General features: G+C 43.5%; 1 protein-coding gene across 3 annotated transcripts in view; it reads left to right on the forward strand.

Moving 5' to 3' along the window:
• The first annotated feature begins 1,909 nt into the window (after positions 1-1,909).
• Sntg2 (syntrophin gamma 2) overlaps positions 1,910-19,612 on the forward strand; it is a 197,876-nt gene continuing 180,173 nt past the window's right edge. Inside the window, exon 1 of one of the 3 annotated variants that reach the window (XM_040730870.1) lies at positions 1,910-2,075. In XM_040730870.1, coding sequence (XP_040586804.1) covers positions 2,004-2,075 — 72 coding nt within the window. In that variant the 5' untranslated portion in view covers positions 1,910-2,003. The remainder of the gene's footprint in view (positions 2,076-19,612) is intronic. The other 2 variants (XM_040730872.1, XM_040730871.1) reach the window with 2 other exon arrangements.

The following is a 19,612-nucleotide window of genomic DNA, read 5'->3' on the forward strand; positions in this document are numbered from 1 at the left end:
TGCTGCCTTTACAATGTTTCTGTTAATCTGAGATTAAGTTAATAGTTGAGGAGACAACAACTCACTTCTTGAGTGCATTTCAGAAAGAACTCTACATGTACCATGGAAACTTCTGAGTCAAACTGCAGGCAATTCGCATCCCATAGCCCCTCTCGGGTTTTTGGATCGTCAGTGTTTGCCCGTTACTTTTATGAACTGAGGCCATACTGTTTAGGAAGTGAAGCAACACAACTCTTATGAGCAGCCCTAGCACCGAATGAACAAAATCGAGCTACTACAGTTAAAACCTGAATTGTGTAGCTTCTGAAGGCAGCCTAGAACATGTTGAGTATGCTGGATTAAGGATCATGGAATGGGCATGGATAGGGCTCCATTGAGCACCAAGAAAGACAAAGTATTTACCAAATTAATAATTAGCTCAGATTCATCAAAAGATGCCCATGTTTATTTACTTGCAATATTTGAACTAATATCCAGTCTATCAACTCTAACATGATATATAACCAATTGCTTGTACCTCCTTCAGACTATGGGGTGAACCTTCCCTTTTTAATTTAGGTAAAAGTCTCTTTAGAGCTCTGATTTCTCAGATATTGAAATCATATGCTTTTCTAAATACAACTTCAAGTGAGTTGCATGATTTCATGCTTATGCTAGATTGCTTAATATTCATTGTCCAGTCATTTAAGGCACGCATTTTATATTGGATAAGGATAAAGGGATGGGTGTAAGCATGAACCAAAGCTGTAGAATTGTAGTCTGAGGATAAATAAGACTGGGGAGTCTGGAACACATTGCTTCTGTGTCACAGACCCAGGGCTTTAGTCGTCAGTTGTAAATGGTTTGTTCCACATCTGCTTGTCCATCAGGGGTCATATGAAATCCACACATTAGACTTCCCAGTTTCCCTAATAGTGCAGCAGTATAGCCAACACGAGCATCCCAGCATGCCTGCCTGTGAGTCATAGGGGTGGGGCATACGACCTGAAAAAGGAGGAAAATACAGGTTTGCTTTTTACTCAGGTGTTGGCAGGCCACTGGCGAGGGTGCAGGCAGGCGCAGTCTTTTAACCCAAACTAGTTTTCATTTGCATTTATGCTAGGATGGTGTGAATCTATTAAACCAAATATTGTTTTCTTTTGACACAAACCTGATGAAACACGAGAAACTCTTAACTGAGACTGGTGACTAAGCTGGAACCCTTTTGGAAAGTGTGGGAGGCCAGATGGAATTGGGACCCGGGCCTTGAACATCAGAAAGAGCCCTCACAGTGATTGGGGACTGAGGCCTAAGTAGACGCCAAGAGAGGGACACAAGGAATGGAGTTCACTGTGGTGGAAGGACTTGGTACTTTAGTATGCTTTTTCTCCAGAAAGTGAGTCTTGGAGTTTGCTAACTGGGTTAAGGTGTAGAGATCCGCAAAGACCAGAGGGAGGGACCCAAGGCTGTTGTCAGGACAAAGCGTTGCCACACTCGGAATCTGAGAAGCTTTGCCAGTAGAAGTGGTCACAAAACATCTGTAAGTACCAGTGATGCTGTCACCAGAGTCCACTGGGAATCGTGCCCTAGTTCCCAATGGCCAAGGTGCCATTGGCCTTCCAGCCCTAAGGGAAGCGCGCTTGTTATCCTGCCTCAGCTCTGCACTTTGCTGGCCAAGGTGGGAAAGTGATGGTCCCTGCAAGGAGGTGGGAACCCTTCTTGCAGCTCTCATAATCCAGTCCAGCTAGGGCTGACTGGGGGTGGAAGGGCAAAGCTGATGGGCCGGGTTACCGGGCATAAGGCGGGGCTTGATGGTAACGGGCGGAGCTTGGTGGGCGGTGAGCAGGGTAGTAGGGGCCGGGCTGCTGGAAGGTGGGCGGGGTTCCGTGCCTGCCCAGCTCGCTAGCGCAGTGGCTGCTGGCTCTGTCCGCCCCAGCCCAGCCAGAGAGGGGCGCGGGCGCCTTGCAGGCGCTGGACTGGGGAGCTCCGGAGCCCGAAGCGCGCGCCTAGCCGCGTGGGCGGCGATGAGCGCCGAGGGATCGCAGTCCCTGGCCGCCCCCCGCGGGCGTCCTAGTCACCTACTGGTGCCCGCGCGGGTGAGTGGGGTCCCCTGAAGGCCCTCTTCTGCCACCCCCGAGTCCCTTCGGTTGGTCCCCTGCTTCCCCTTCTCTCCTAGCGCCCCCTCCTTTCTTCGCGTCCTTGTGTCCCCCTGTCCGGGTGGCTCTTGTGGGCGGGGGTTGGCCCTGGGCCCTGGGCACAGTGGACACCACTAGCCCCTGGGCACCGCAACCTCGTCTGTCTTACATCACAGCTACCAGCACGCAGGGTTTGATTTTTATCTTGAACATCTGGGTCATGGGGCACAGGTGCTTTCCTTTACCGCGTGGTAACTACGGTCTTCCAGAGCGTGAGGCTTGGGTTTTGCCCAGCATTTCTCCCAAGGAATAGTCCCTGTGGCCCCAGGCAGTGGCTCTTGCAGCAACTCGGGCACTATGCAGGGGTTCTTGCTGTCACTCTGATGGGGTGTGGTGCCAACTGCCTCTGCCAATCTCTTGGTCCACCAGCTCAAGACCTCCAGAAACCAAGGGAAGCCCGAAGGGCCAACTTCACAACATTTTTTTAGAGACTATTCTAGCTTCTACCCAATCCCTCCCCCCCCATCCTTATTTTTAAATAACGAACTATTGATGGACAAAACCCAGAACTGTTGACTTAAACAAAAACGGAAAGTTCTTGGAAACCTTCAAGTTGCCACCCACATAGCACAACCGAGTGTTCGGGAAAGGGTGCAAGACAGCAGCTGTTTATCACGGCCTTAGGAAGCTGTGCGCCAGTGTCCTGGGGTGCAGTCACACCTCCACTTTAACTTTGCTCAGGAACCCAAACCCTCAGCCTTGCAGAAGACGCAGGGTCCTTTTAGGGTAACACAGGTTTCTGAGACTGCAGACTGGAGTGGCTGGCTGCAAGCTGTCCAGTCTTCTGAAGTCGGTAGTGCACAGCGGTGTGTTTAATGTGTTGAGACCAATGTGTCTGCTTTGCAAGTTGTACCATTCTAGCTGATTCCCTCCAAGTCTTCAGTGTTTTGGGTGGAATGTTGTGGGATTCTGTTGTTGTTGTTGCCTGATACTTTGTAATGTGAATAGTTACCCAACTCTAGCAGATGGGGCTCACACCTGCTAGAGAATACACTTGGATTACCTGGAAATAGTTGAGATGGCTGGCTTCCTGTCGCATGATTCTCCAGACTTTAATAGGATATTCTCCCGCGGTGCATTTTGGGAAGTATTCTTGCAACAAGTCTTGTTAGTAACTCTTATAGTTAGAAGAAGAACTGAAGTGGTTTATTCTACTTTGAACCTACCCTTGAGTTTTGGCAGACTTCAGTTTTAAGTGCATGTATTATCTGGAAGCCTTCAAACAGGCTCACTGAACTCCATGTCAAGTCACTACTGCTCAGTGCCTTGCTGATGTGGAATAGCCCGTCCGAACTGTACTTGTAGGAAACTTTTGCCACCACTGAGGCCATGTACTTCAGTAATCCTGCAGAACACACACGAGATTTGCTGTGATGCAAGGCTAAACCCCAGGGAGAGAGGTTTGAGTTCTTGTTCAAAGTAAATCTGCCAAGTTTGACATTTACACATTCTCAGCATCCCAACATTGTGTTGTCGGTACTTCACATTGCAACACTTGAACCTTGATGGGTAGCGACTCCTTGTTAATAACTGGAACATGGACATTTTTTAGAAATTCCTCAGTTTCTTATCGATTACTATGCATTAGCGAGCTTTTGGTACCTAGCTATGCAATCGTTTCAGTTAACAGAACCTTAGTGCGTCTACGTAGGAAAAAAATAATTATAAAACAAAGATGGTACTGAATCTATTGTATTCCTACCTTTTAATTTTTTTGTCTGAAGTCAAAAGTTTAACGTATTCCATGTAATTGCTGTTTGTTCATGGCAATTGGGTTGAACTTGGTGTCTCTGGCACTTTTCTAAGTTAGGTCAGTTCATGAAGTTCTGTTCTGAGGATCAACCATCTCATAGCCTGAGAATCTGCAACTCTAAGCTGGACTTGGACTTACTGAACATTTTCTGTTTTCAAGTGGTCATCCTTCAATCCACAACAGTGTGAGCTGGCACACTCCGGTCTCATAGGGTGGCAAGCCCTGCCCATGGGAAGGGGCACTTAGTAATGATATCACTTAGCCACTTTCCCAGAGCTGCCATTGCTGCAGAGAAGTTAGGCAGGCACCGTAGGATCCTGGCATTACCCATTGTTTCCAGCTGTTGTTATGTGCCCTGCCTTCTTTTAGACACCTATGGAATTTCTTTTGGTGCCTGTGACATCATAAGCCATATCCAGGTATTTTAAAACATGCAGTTACCTGGTTTTACCAGAAGACATGTCTCATAATAAATATTTGAACGGAACCTAATTTAGAAAGCTGTGTTTGCTGGTCAAAAAAATATCAGAAATTAAATTTTATCTTTTTTTCTGAACCATATGTGACAACCTCTTTTATCTATATATCCACATAGTTTTCAATTTTAATGTAGATATATTTTCCAGGGCAACTCACAAAATGCACTTTAGAGAGTCTGGAGGATGTAGCGTTGAAGCACCTAATGAAAGGGTAACTCTTGTGCCCAGATTCTCTGTTATTAAATGGTTACATTCTCTGGAGCCTGGTTTTGTGGTCTGCCGTGAGCATATGTAATTAATTACATCAGGTAGGGTGAGTTACACTGAAGAAGGCACCCCCTTCCTTCCTGCTCCCTTGTGTCATGCTATGCTGGCACCCAGGGGGTGTGCTGTACTTACAGTGGGAAGATGGACTCCCTGATTGGAGAAAACCAGCAACCCCAGCCTGGGAAGCCCACATACCCCCTTCTTACCTGTAAACTCTCCAGAGCAATTCTTATGGTCACTTGCATTCTAATACCAAGCACCCTTAACAATTAGCTGTCATTTAAAAATTATAATGTCCATATAATAATCACTGTAGTACACTGGGATACTGTGTTATATGCACACATTGTGCATTCATTTCGGTAGTATGGATCTTGGAAACTGGCTTTTTAGTTAGACTGAGAATTCTTGTTGCATAAAACAAAGAATGTTTCAAAAGGCCTTCTAGGGAAAAGACACTAATAATTTCATGGAAAAGGCACTTGGGTTTTTATACTGGTGAGCTCCTTCCCCTGTGATTCAATAAGCTTATGACTGGGACTGGAAAACTTGCATTGTTTTCTGCCAACAGGAGGTGGTGCTGTCACCTAGGCCTCACTGGAGTCCCGTTCAGACCTTGGAAGCCGGCTTATCCCTTCTATTTCTGCATTAAGCTCCCCTTGCTAACTTGATCCCCACTCGCGGACATTCCTGGCTTCCTCTGGGAGCATCTGCTGTTGTTCTCTGCCCCCAAGGACACACAGGGCATCTTTGCAATCCTATCCTGCCAGTGACAATGACTTCCTAACACTACCATCCGGCACGCTTCAACACATGCCATTAAAAAGTGCTTCAAGGATTATGTGATTCTTTTTCAGTTTGAATTTCCTTGTTAAATATTTCTTTTCATATCTGGTATTATTATTCATCCGTTACATTTTTATTAGGCAAATAACTAAGATTTAAGGAAAATGACTATGCCTTTTAGCTTATTTAAGGCTGTAGTTGCAAAGTTATAAAAATGTCAGGTTATATTTTTAACACATAAGGTATTCTAATTTCAGAGACTGCTTACTCCAAAACTGCTGAATTTTCATTCTGCTTAACCTGTTTTATCTCCATTATCTTTACTTGCCTAACACATTATCTGTCTTATTATTTACAGTAATTTTTTTTATTGTGGAAGAATGATGCTGATTCTAAGCTGTCAGCGTTTTGACTTAGCCAGCTGGGACAGGCACCAAAATCCATTTGACATTTGGATAGATCCTACTTGATTACAGCACTGACTTGTACTATGATAAATGCAATCACATGCGATATTAAAATCACTGTGCTCATTGACTTCCATTTTGTGGGTTTATTTCTCTCATCACTGTTCCTGGGGCCCCAGCTCCAGAAACAAATGTGCACCTCACTCCAGGCAGCAGTAAAGTCAGCTAGGCACTGACCAACGAAGAATAAATGTGCCTGCTTTTATTTTAATTGAGTAAGTGGATGGTAAATCACACTCCATAGTTGAATCCCATTCCTAGAACTGATTCTAGCAGGCAGAGATTTAAGTGGCAGTACTTCATTGTAGGTAAAATATAGCTATAGGCTCACATATTCCCAACTCCATAATGAAACTTTGATTTTTACCATTGAAAACAGTCTATATTTGTGAAGTGTGGTATAATTGCCAGCAATTACAATAAAATGTATAAGTTATTTTCCATGGAAAACAAATATTGCATCTAGGACAGTTCCCACACTGTTGGTTGACTCAGTTTTTAGAAGTTGAACAAAAAAATTCCTCCTCCTCGTGCCCTTTCCAAGATGAGGTAAAAGAGAGGGAATGGGCCACCCCAACTTGTGTCCCCGATTGTATGATTCTTTCTTCAATGGAAGGAGGTGTTGTGCTGTGTTCTACTTGCTGAGCATGTCCTCTGCCCCTCTGAGGACACAGTCGGCCCCATCACCCTAGTCTGCAGGCAGCTTCACAACTTTGGGGTGTGTTGTTGACTGCCCCTCTTCTCTTTCTGTCCTTCTAATACTGTGGCTGCCCCAATTGTGTTTTCACACTAGGATATATGGGGTAGCCACTGGAAACTATCCCATATACTTTGCATAACTTCTTGCCTATTACTGGCCTGGTCCCAGGCCTCCCTGAATTATGCCTCTATTGCATTCTGTGGACCCCAAAGCTGTCTATAGCTCCTTTGATTGGTCCAGCTCTGCTTGAGGGTTCATAGAAAATATCTTCAAGGCTTGCCTTCTTGTTATAACCCTGAACTGGGTTTCCTCTCAGAAGATCACATGTCTGAGCATCACAGAGTCAACCACAGGCCTGTGTTGGACTGGGCACACTGAACTTCTAGCTTCTTGGTTTTCCAACTCTTGTTGGGTAGTTTCATTTCCGGAACAGTCACGATAGCCTGTGCTCCTTCCTCTAGTGTCCCTATCACTGGCTCATTGTAGTTGCAGTCTCAGCTGAGACCTCGCACCAGCATCCGCTGCTGTCTGCACGCTCTGCCCACAAGCTGCCCTGTGCCATCCTTAAGAGGCGTGTGCCTGTGCCTGCCCTTTAGGAAGGAACAGCCCCAGCTCTGATAGGAACATTATCTCTAAATGAGTGGAAATTATGCCATTTTTCTTAGGAAGAGAGAAGGCTGGGGTATCACTTATATTCCCAGGTGTTAGGATAAAGTTGGAGGGAGGTCCTTGGGTAGGGACCATGGGTGGGTTCCATGGCAGGTGAGGGTGACCGGGGCGGCGGGGCAAACATAGCAGGCAGACAGAGCTTAAGTGAGAAGTTTTATTAGAAAGGGGAAGGGGGGGGGAGGAAAGAGAAAAGAGGTGGAGACAGAGAGAGGACAGAAGAGAAGAGGGAGGTAGGAAAAGTCCTGTCTGCCCCAGGGGAACAGCGGGAAAGAGGGAACAGGAAGCGAGCAGAAAGAGAAGAGAGGAGAGAGGAGAGCCAGAAAGAGAGCAAAGAGAGCGCAAGTGGGCAGGGCATGTTTTAAAGGGGTCCTTTGCACCTGCGTGCAGACTAGTACTCATGGAACCCTAGGCTGACCAGGGTACTGCCTGAGTGTATTCTGCCAGGTGACAGGGGCAGGCTAGCATAATGCCTGAATCCTTACATCAGGTGCCAGAGCCAGCTGATTCCATTGTGGTTTATTCATAGCAGTTGCTGCTGTGAATGAGAAGAGAAAGCTCCGTTTCTTATTCTTTTTAATTTTTATTGACTTTTATTTTTAAAACAATCTTATTTTACATACCAAACCTAGTTCCCTCTCCCTCCTGTCCTTCCCCTCCCCTCTACTCCCCCCTCATTCCCTCCCCCATCCACTCCTCAGAGAGGGTGAGGTCTCCCATGGGGAATCAACCAAGTCTGTCATATCACTTGAGGCAGGACCAAGGCCCCTCCTCCTGTATCTAGGCTGAGTGAGATATCCCTCCATAGGGAATGGGCTCCAAACAGCCAGTTCATGCACTAGGGATAAATACTGGTTCCACTGCTAGTGGTCCCACAAACTGCCCAAGCCACCCAGCTGCCACCCACATTCAGAGGGCCTAGTTTGGTTCTATTCAGGTTCCCCAGCTGTCAGTCCAGAGCCACCACTTGCTTGGGTCAGTTGTTTTTGTGGGTTTCCCCATGGTGGTCTTGACCTCTTTGCTCATATTATCGCTCATCCCTCTCTAGGACTGGACTCAAGTTCAGCCCAGTGCTTAGGTGTGGACCTCTACATCTGCTTCCATCAGTTACTGGATGAAGGTTCTGTGATGAATTGTGACGATTTCTGATTCTTGATCATTTATTTTAACTTATCATTAGCTTATTTATGTTTCAATAGAATTATGCCATTATTTTTATGGTAGCTAAATTTTAATTTTACACATCAGTATAACCATTAATAGTTAAATGTAATTTATTCTGTTCCCAATGCTGAAGATTGTCTTAGTGATTTCTTCAGGTAATTATGCTTTTCCAAATGGCTCTATCAGTTTGACTTTTTGCACTGTAATTACCTGGAGTGTTCATTATGTCCCTAGTGATGTGAAATTGCTTCTCCTATCTTAAACCTGGGGTGTTCAGACTCCACAGGGGCTGGAAACTGCCTGTTTGGGAGCACAGGCTGATGGTGTTGACATTGTGGGCATGGGTTACATTCTTTTATTTATTTCTAGCTATTGGGAGAAATGCCATCCTAATAATAGTTAAAAATATACCCTGTTTTTGGTACCACTGTCTCCATTGTCTTTTGGTTGGCACTGGAGATCTCAGATGTAATATTACTTGTTTCACAGTAAGACCTCAATTCTAGTTTTTTTAAAAAGAGGACTTGTGTTTGCAACAAGATAGATGCTGCCTTTTCCTGGTGTCATCAGGAACACTGGCTATAGTACTTCTGTGAGGCGAGAGAGGGATGGAGAGTGTGCATGGTGATCAGCACCTCCACAGTCTGGAGAATGAAATCTCCTGATGCTGAAGAGAATGCCACTTAGAAAATGATTGCTTGATCAATTGTGAATGTGACCATATGCACACGTATGTAACTTACAGGACAACTGAGCCACTTGTGATCCATTCACTACGCTGGGAACCAGAGATCCCAGTGCAATGGATGAGAAGCAGATGTAGATCTGTCTGGGGACCCTGTCTGACTCCAGGTTTCATTTATCTTTGTTGTTTTAGGACACCATGTAGCCCAGGATGACAGTGTTAGGTCTACAAGCGTATGCCCTTGTGTGTGACTTCCTGTCAGACTAAAGATCTAAATGAGCACATTCCTTGTCCGTGCTTGTGACTGGTATAATCAGGGATACATGCAGAAGCCATTGAGAGAGGTCTGCACTTGAAGAATGGAAACACAGAAGCTGTGCACATTTTATGGCTATTGTGGAGGGAGGTTTTATGACACAGGAGCATATCCTTTATCCAGGTTAGTGATTACACTGATTAAGGAAGCATAGCGGGAGGGGCTCCACCTCTTTGGTAGCCTCTTTTGTTTGAGTAGAGGAGTCTAAGACTAGTCAATAACTTGAGAATCAGAGGGGAAGGAACAGAAGGAAAAGCTGATGTGGGGGTGGGGAGGGAGAGGAGCCAAAGAAACAGAGGATGCAGAGAGACATGCCTGCTCAGCCTCATGGGCAGGGATAGAGTTGAGCTGCTTGTGTTCCATACGGGTACACATACATCACACATTCTAGTTACACACGTATGCTATACCTGCACATTCCATACATGCATACTTCAAATACATGCCACGAATGCGTACACAATGCACATGTTATATACATTGACACAGCATGGACACCTGCATATACATTACACATATGCATATAGCAGATACAGTTCTTTGTATCTGTACATGTACATAGCACATAGACCTGTACATCTGCATAAGTGCATATACTACAAACAACATGTGTATCAATATTCATACAAGTTATGTACATTCACAGAGCACTTGTGTCCACTGCATACATGCTTGCAATTCAGTACACACATGATGTAACACAAACATGAGTATCACACATGTTTACTCAGCACGATTACCCATACACTATGCAGAGTATAGTGCATACACATATACACAATACACCTGTCTCTGGAGTTGAGGCTATTAGAGCTAATATTTCTATTTCCCTTGAACATCTTTGGTGAAAGTGATTCAGGGTCGCAGCTCAGAAAGACAGAGGACTTATAGAAGGTGGCACAGGTACATTTTAGGGACCATACTAACCCACTTCCATGGCATACCATGACTAACCTGCCCTAATGCGTCCACAGCTTTGATTCTCACTTTCTTGGCAAGTTCCTAAGAACATGCTGTACGCAGTTTGGTAGGTTTTGTCCTCATTGGATCATTTCAGTAAGGGTTGCCGTTGTTACTCCTGTGGCACTGTACTGTTGCCACTGGTGTACTCCTTTGTCAGAAATGATCCAGAGCCTGGTGACTCTATGCATTTATGCAAACATAGACCCACCACTGCTCCTGCTGAAGCCAGCTGTGTTCTGAGAAATCGAGGCAGGCTTTCCCATTGAGGGCTGCTTTGGGAAAATATTTAACATGTCTGGGAGCTTTCATCTCTGTCTTCCCTAGGGAATAGAAAGCATAGTCTCCTATGCTTAAAGCCACATCTGAATTTGTACAGTCCTGGAATTGTGCATAGTTAGTATTGCCTTATCAGAGGGTGTGAGTGAGATATGATTTCTTTATAACTTTTATATGTTAATTGACAAAATGTGTTTATATTCAGAGTATACTGTGTGGTCTTAGTTGTATGAATACCATGTGTACTAACTATAAAGCCAAATTATCCAACACACACCACCTGCCATTTTCACCATTTGTGTATATGAGCATGTGTTTGCGTGTCAGGGCACTTAAGATATGTATATGTCCTCTCGGCAAGTTTCAGGTAGCATAAAGCCTCATTGCTGTAGTTACCTTCTTCCCAGTCCTTTCCTCCAGTTGTTGGTAGTCACCATTTCTCCCTCTGCTTCTGCAAGTGCAGCTGCTCAGACTCCACAGGCAGGGGAGTCCACAGGATCTCCTCTAAGCTAAGGATTCTGAGAGGATCTACTCACGTATCATCCGAGTGGTGTTTAAACACGGTGCGTGGCCTCTGGTGCTCGGGAGAGAGGGGAACCTGAGAACTTGGGAGGCCACACTGAGTCAGAGAGGAAGATGAGAATGGAACTGTGAGTCTTGAAGTGTTTGGAACCTTCCAGGGATGAAGAGAGGCAGGATCCTCTATAGAACAGCTAAAGAGTTTGATCTTGAACTTCTAAATACGAAACTATGTTAAAAAAAAAAGTTTTGGTGGTGGTTGGAAATATTGTCATAGTAACCCTAACTATGCAAATTCTCTCTCTCTCTCTCTCTCTCTCTCTCTCTCTCTCTCTCTCTCTCTCTCTCTCTCTCTCTCTCTCTCTCTCCACTGTTTTCAAGCTGGTTTCTTGTGTTAATTTGGCACAAACTAGAGTTATCAGAGAAAGGAGCCTCAGCTGAGTAAATGCCTCCTAGAGATCCAGCTGTAAGGCATTTTCTCAATTAGTGATCAATGGGGGCAGGGTCTAGCGCATGGTGGGTGGTTCCATCCCTGGGCTGTTGTTCTGGGTCCTGTAAGAAATCAGACTGAGTAAGCCATGAGGAGCAAGCCAGTAAGAAGCTCTCCTCCATGGACTCTGCATCAGCTCCTGCCTCCAGATCCCAACTCTGCTTGCTGTCCCATTCTGACTTCCTCCAATGATGGGCTGTGTATGATCTGGAAGTATGAGTCAAATAAACCCTTCCCTCCCCAACTTGCAATGGTCATCCTGTTTCACAGAAACTCAAACTAAGACAATGTCTTTGAACAATAGACACCTCTCCTGAAAGCCATTAGAAATAGTTACTTAGTTGCCGTGTGTACCTAGTGCTATGCTCTTGGAACTTTCTAGAGGGCTTCATGACTTTAGCTACCATCAACCCTTCAGGCGGTCATGGTGGATGCTTGCCGTTTACAGATAAAACAAGGACAAAATGTCCTTGACTGTCTAGCTAGCAGCTGCATCAGCAGACGGTTCCTCTACATCCTATGTACACCTGAGAGAAATACTAAATATGCACGTTAGAGGCCAGTTACTATTTATTATCCGGGATCAATAAATCTAAGATCAGAAACCAGCAGGAGGGAGGGACCCCTTTGCCTTTTGGGTCCGCACAGTCTCATGTTTGGATGCTTGTTTCCAGTGACTGATGATTTCTGGGGAGACTGGAAAACCCTTAGGAAATGGACTCCAGATGGAGGAGTGGGTGCTTTACGGTGACAATCACTGGGGGAAAAACAACAACAACAACAACTCCTGGATCCAGTTTTGGTGTCTGTCTGCTTCCTAGATCATTCTGCTATTCATAGCAGCTGCCTCATACTCCCACCGGTAAGCCTGGACCATTCATCGCCCACTGTGCATTCACTGCCACGATGAATGGGGTCCTCAGAAACTGTGAGCCAGAACAAAGATCCCCCACCCCAGATTGTTTCTGACAGGTATGTTGCTACAGTGACACAAAAGTGACGGGTCCACATTTGAAGTCAGTCACCTGTTTTCCCTCTGGCTCTCTACCATAAACTGGAGACAGCTGGCCCATCAGGGAAGGTGGCCACTGGTGCACAGAACGCTCTGTGTGAGTCCCTGTGGTGGAGGGATATAAGAACAGCCACGAGCCAATTTTTTTGAGTTTTGTGTGTTGGTAGAATTTTATGAAAAAGCAACCATATGAATGTAAGAAATATGAATGAGACTTCTAGCTCTAGAATTTCAGCTGTCAATTTTGAGACAGAAGATTTTCCCTCTTGTGTTTTGTTTACTCAAAAATTTGTTTCTCATATGCTTTTACAATGTGGAAAAGCAAAACTGATAAAAATATCTTGTAATTCAGGCAGGCATTTTTGGCACACACCTTTAATCCCAGTACTCGGGAGGCAGAGGCAAGTGAATCTCTGTGAGTTTGAGGCCAGCCTGGTCTACTGAGCGAGTTCCAGGACAGGATCCAAAACAGTACATAGAAACCCTGTCTCGAAAAACCAAAAGAAAAAAATATTTTATAATTCAGTTTATAGTAACAAAATACTTGGCTTAATACATGTTTAAAATAAAACATCGTCTTGGAGAGTTTTTCTCCTATATTGAGCCTCTGTTTACAAAGTATATTTTGCTGCTTATGTTATATATTTATTTGGGTTTTGTAGAGGTGGGGTCTCAAGTGTCACTATGTGGCCCAGGCAGGCCTTGAATTTGAGCTTTTCCTGCCCTGCCGCAGACTCCCCAAAGCCAGGCTTACCAGAAGAGCAGTGCCAGGTCTGCCTCTTCAAGCAAGTTGCCTTTTATTTTGTATTTCTTGGTAGTTATAACTTCAGAGAGCAGTATTTTCATGTGAAACTAGCATCTTAAAAGTTTTATAAAGATGTGACATTTCTTTGAAGCTGAATTGACTTAGCTTTTATAAATTTCCTGTAATTGCTTTAGAAGAAAAAAATCTAAAGTCAACACTGTCTAAATTGGTGTTTAGGATTTGAAATGCAGTAGAAACTGATTTATAACTCAAAAATGTTATAATGTAAAAAAAAGGTATTTTAAGAATAAATTTGTTCATTTAAAACCCAGAGAGATATGAAAAAGTACCGTGAACTTCTAAAATTGTTTTTATTTGAATTCTCATAAAGCTAGAAAAAATACATTTTCTTAAGTCTTAAAATACTTTGCTATTAATGTAGTTGTGATAACAAATGGGCATAATTGACATTTTAGATTTAAAGATAACAAAATACCTTAAGATTGGGGAAATTATATTCTAGCTCACAAACTGCTAATAACCAATGGAAATGAAATGATTACTCATGCACATAGGCTGGCTCCTGCTTCTGTTTACAAAATGGATTGTTCTTCCTATTAGAGGAAATAGGGAGAACATCTAATACTATGTTAAGGTTGTTCATTACTCAGATTTAATGATAAAAATTAATTTCTAAGGCTGACCTGGTGAAAGTGGCCTGTAATCCCAGCAATTTAGGAGGCTAAGGCAAGAGGGTTGCATAGTTAGTTCAAGGGCAGCCTGGGTAACATAATAAAATCCTATCTCCAAGTGAAAGGTAAAAAGAAGGCTAAGGATAACAAGTAATTTATCACCACAACACCATCAGCTTCAGGGTACCCCTCTGTTGCACTCAGAAATGGAATGGTGCATGTGTGGCCACAGAGTAGCCATCTTCAAGAATCTGTTGCCCTGCTGAGAAGACTCTCTCCTAGGTCTAAGTGTCCTTCAAAATTCCCTGATTCAATAATTCTCACTGTTACACCCTACCCACTCTACTCATGTCTAGTAGAGGCTGTAGTAATTTTCAACCTACAGCAGTTTTTAGCCCCTCACTTTCTGTTGGTGTATTGATGTCGCTAATAGTTCTGGAGTGATTAGTTGTGACATGCAAAAAGGAAATTCTCATTTTATTAGTACTCTTTAATGAACTAGAATGGGGTTTTACGTTCTTAACTACTTCAGATTATCTGTGTTTTATTTGTTTTCATATTTTCGCATTCTCATTTCTTTACCTCATGATTTTGGCTTCAGTGGCTGCCCCTCACCTCTTAATCAGGCTTATGGGTAACAGCCTGCCCAAGATCTGGCTTAAGGTGTCTGCTATCTGACTTCTTGTAAGATAGAAGCATCAGTCTCCTGCTCCCCTCGCCACAACTATGAGCCACTTTCTCCAGGGTGTCTTCTTTGGCATGATGGACTGAACTTCCTCAAATCTAGAGCCTAGCTGAATCCTTCCTTCCTTACGTTGTTTCTTTCACGGGGGCAAGAAAAGTAGCTAGTTGAACTGCTGGAGTTTGTTTCGTCACCATGACTCTGGGTGATGATTTGTTTCCTTAGCCAATGGAGGGTGAGCAAACAGAATTCTGAGTTACAACTTCCTGAAGATCCTCCACTAGCAATCCTTCTCCTTGTTCCCAAGGTTTAGGTGTAGTCACTTTGTTTCTTAGGAGTTGTTAGCATTTTGAGTTCAGTTTGCTTTGATCTGTATTGCCAGCGCATTCCCAGGGAAGCAGTGTAAATCGGCCGTGGTTGTTCCACAGTGGAGCTTCCATCCGGTGTTGGCTGTGGCAAAGGCTGAACGTGGCCAGCTAAGTGTGGCAGAGGATGTTTCCTCACCCCAGAGAAGCCCTGACTCCGAGGGGGCAGTTGGGGCACATGGCTGCATTGTAGCTTTGACTTGTCCATGGTCCACTTAATCATGATCTGTTTAACCACATCACCGTGAATTGTAAAACCGTGGGGTTTGGGTGCTGGCTCCTTGGAAATGGAATCAGCTTCTGCAACAGGAGTAATCAGTTGAAATGAGTGTCTTACCTACGGCACAAAACAGAGGCTCTGCCTCTCTGTGGGTGGAAGGGTTGTGTTCTTTCAGTTACTTACAATGCTAAGTAATGAAGTCAAGTAAGGAAAATCAGATTAATTACATAAAAGAGGAGCCTTATCCTCACCTCTGATCTAATTGGGGAGAAGTACACAAATTAGAAAACTGAAAATTTTTATAACAGAAATATGCGCAAACATAATGTTGAATCCAAACAGAGAATAAGCACATCTTCCAATAAGCAAGAGTTTTGCTCTGACCTGGGCACTGGCCTAACTCCTTCAGGAACTGGAGACTTTGGAGAAGAGAGGGAGGTGAATGCTGATAATTTTGGCTTTGAGCATGACTCTTATTCTCTTGTTATTATAAAACCGAGTTGAGTGCCTGGTTCATGTCACTTTTGTTTTTTTTTTTTTTTTGAGCTCAGAGATTTAGAAGTTGCTACTTTTACCTTATGTGTTTTGAGATTTTAAAAACACCCACAGACAGACCTCACAATCTGAGAAGTGCTCAGCATTAACATGAAGCTGAACCTCCTTTTCTTCATAAAGTAAGCACTATTGAAAATGAAAAATTGCTACACATAAATTGAATGATATAAGAAATTCTAAATTGTGTTAAAATAGAAATAGATATGTATCTTAAAGTAGATAAGAAAGGCAACACGCTCCAAAGAGGCAATTTTTAATTTAAATGATATATGATTTTCTAAAATTTGAGCATATTAAAAAACATTTGGTCAAAGTTCCAAGAAGGTTAGCAGGTGGCTGTCACATTGCCTAAATTGTATGAGAACTTGTGTGGAAGACATTTGACCCTGGATATGCCTCACTCTGATATTTGACAACTGAATTAATAAAATTAATTACTAATAATGAATGCATCTGGATCGACTTCTGGTAGGTGTGCATTTGAAAACAAGCATATTGGACTTGATGTATTTGAAGTTATATATTCATTTTACTGAGTTGAGCCTTGGTGTCTCTTCCCACAGTATTTTTTTTTTGCTTCCTGCAACAGTGGGTGGTTCCACAGATGCCAGGAAAGTATCTGTGGAAACAGTAAATGCTAAACTAAATTATCCTCACTTGAAACTGACTTCAGAATTTTTTAAACTGTAGTGATGACTCTTTACTGGATACCATAAGTCAACTGGTAAGGGTTTTGTGAAAAAGACAGCCAAGAAAATCCTCTGCATGTTCTTAGAAGTCTCACTTCATTACCTTTGCTTTATTCTAAAAATGAGTCACCTTTTAACCAGGGAAGTATCAGTTTCCTTGAATTTCTGGGTTTTCCACTTGGCCTCTGAGGCCCCACTCTCTTCTTTGCGGTGTTTGGAGACCAGCGTTGTCCCTGCACCCGTATATTACTTGTACATAATCATCTCTTCATGAAGCTCTGAGCAGTTGAATACCTGCATCGTGCCTGCGACTTTTGAGAAATAACTTGCTCATCCCTACTCTCTGTAGAAACAAGCCTTGTTATGACTAATTGCACACAAAGATAGTTCATTCTGTCTTCAAGTGTTGTGATGGGAACTGTTTGGGGGACTCTATGAACTACATCAGTGTGGGCTGTTGGAAGATCTTACAGCACCACATTATCCATGGGATCTAATATTGGCTTCAAATGCCTTTGGACTTTTCATAGTCTGATTGCCTTGGTGACTTTTCTTCTTACTGTGACAAAACACCTGACTGGCACATTTTTACTCTTGACTGGGGAGGGGGAATGCAGTAGGAGCATGAGATAACTGGTGACATTATGGCTACATTCTGAAAGTGTGTGTGTGGGAGGGGGGGTCAACTAGCTGGGTTTCTTCCTTGTCCCTTTTTTATTTTGTGCTGGGCCCTTTGGATGGTGCTACTCGCATTCAGGATGGGTCTTCCTCCCTCAACTGAATCTCTCTGGAAGTACCTTCACAGATTGCCCTCAGAAATGTCTCCTAGGTAATTATAATCCCATCAAAAGGGACTATCATAGACTGCCTCTGGAAAGTCTAAACCAGAAAGTGAGTGAGAGGTTCAGCTGGTCTGGTTGAATTTCAGGTCTCCCTCCTGCTCCGTGAGCTGCTCTACTGGCTAGCTCACCAGTGGACTCCTACCTGCATCTTTGATCCCTGGAACCCATATCATTGCCACAGACTACGCTTTGAGGAGATTTTCTAGGGGACCCTGCCCTCATGCATGTTCTGGACTCCAGGTACAATTCTTAGAGCTCCATTGTGAAGCCTATGACTTCCTTCCTTATAATGACCCAGCTGGCCAACTCTATTGTGGATCTGCGTTTTACAGCTAGTCCCTGACACAGGAGTATCAGTGCCCAGTTCTGCAGAGAGAGGTTCAAGGGGACATTCCTGTGGCCCTTTCCCCTGAGCACTCTGATCTTCCAGCCTGCAGTTCTGTGGAACTGTGGATACGGTCCTGACAGGTCACAGGCTGCTGTTGTCCAGGCTTCTTCATGTCCTAGAGACATTTGGAAGTTTTGGTGATATACCCTTTCCTGTAGGAGGCCAGCCCTTCCTGTCCCAAGCACTCTCTCTAGCTGGGTACGTTTCTAGATGATTCAGGTGTCCCAGGTTGGGTGGTCTGGAACCAGGACACAGATTCCCATTTCTGTCACTGCCTCTCTGAAGTAAGTGTTAAGTTTCTGTCAGCATATGTGTTGGGGCACCCTGTAGAGATGGATCAGACACTACCTCTGTCATCACAGTGGCATTACTTTCATCATTTGGATCCTTAGGAAGGCTGCGTTAAATTAACACTGGATATTGAGCAAGAGCCTCATACATGATAAACAAACACTGTACAACTGAGCTACTATATCACCAGCCCTCCTTTTGCTTTTATTTGGAGATAGAGTTGCACTAATTTTCTCAAGAGCTGGTCTTGGACGCATTATGCAGTTCAGGTAGGCTTTGAAATTGCAATCCTCCTGCTTCAGCTTCCCTGGTAGCTGGAATGACAGACCTGCATCACTATGTCCAGCTATATGGGGTCTTTTTTTTTTAATTGAGTATGAATGTTTTGCTTGCATGTGTGTATGTGTGTGTGTGTATGGTTCCCAGAAGAGGATGTTTAGTGCCACAGAACTGGAGTTACAGATGGTTGTGAGTTGCTAGGTGGTTGCTGGTAACTAAACCCAGGTCTTCTTCACAACCAACAAGAGATCTTTACCAGTAAGCCATCTTTCTTGTTGTTCTATGGACCTTTATGAAATGCAAGATCATATTACTTGTGAATAAGGCTTTTGTTTTTAAGTGGGTTGTCGTTTTTTTTCTATGTTTTTATTTTTGCTGTATTACAAGTTGTAGCACCTCAGGTGTAGTATTGCATAGAAAAAGTGAAAGATCATTTTTGCCTTGTTTCTTATCTTAAAGGATGAGGATTTGTTTTTTTTCCATCAATTTCCAACTAAAGGAAATTTCCTTCTAGGATTTGCAGACATTGGTTCTCTGCTTCCACCATGTGTGTTTCTGGGACTGAACTCGGGCCATCAGGTTATCGGACACAGCCATGGAATGCCTTGATATGCTGAGCTAGCTTGCCAAGCCCTCTTCTATGATTTGTGTAGAAGAATTTGTTGAGTTTTCCGAAGTGTTTCTTGTATCTATTAAGGTGATAGTATGGCTTTTTTTGTTTCCTGTCTATTAATATATGAATTATATTTATTTTTTGAAAATTAAAACAACTTTACATTCAAGGGGTTAATAAAACCTCACTCAGTCACAGTATGGTGTGTGTGTGTAAGAGAGAATGTGTGTTGGTGTATCGGATACTAGTATACTTTGCAAAGATCATCCCTCACAGTATTCTTCATCTGTGCTCTAAAGTCTACCTTCAGGGATGCTATACAGTTCCTCCTTCTAATGACTTCTCTCTTTTCTTCTTCCTTCCTTCCTTCCTTCCTTCCTTCCTTCCTTTATTCCTTCCTTCCTTCCTACCTTCCTTCCTTTATTCCTTCCTCCCATTTGCTGTTTTCTTTCTCATGCTCTCTCTAGTGCATTGCTAGTTTCAACATATTTTTGAGGTTTTTTCCTTGTTTTGAAGTTTATAGAATTTTTTTCT

The sequence above is a fragment of the Mesocricetus auratus genome, unplaced genomic scaffold, assembly GCF_017639785.1.
Source record: "Mesocricetus auratus isolate SY011 unplaced genomic scaffold, BCM_Maur_2.0 Super-Scaffold_100024, whole genome shotgun sequence".
Lineage (NCBI taxonomy): Eukaryota > Metazoa > Chordata > Mammalia > Rodentia > Cricetidae > Mesocricetus > Mesocricetus auratus.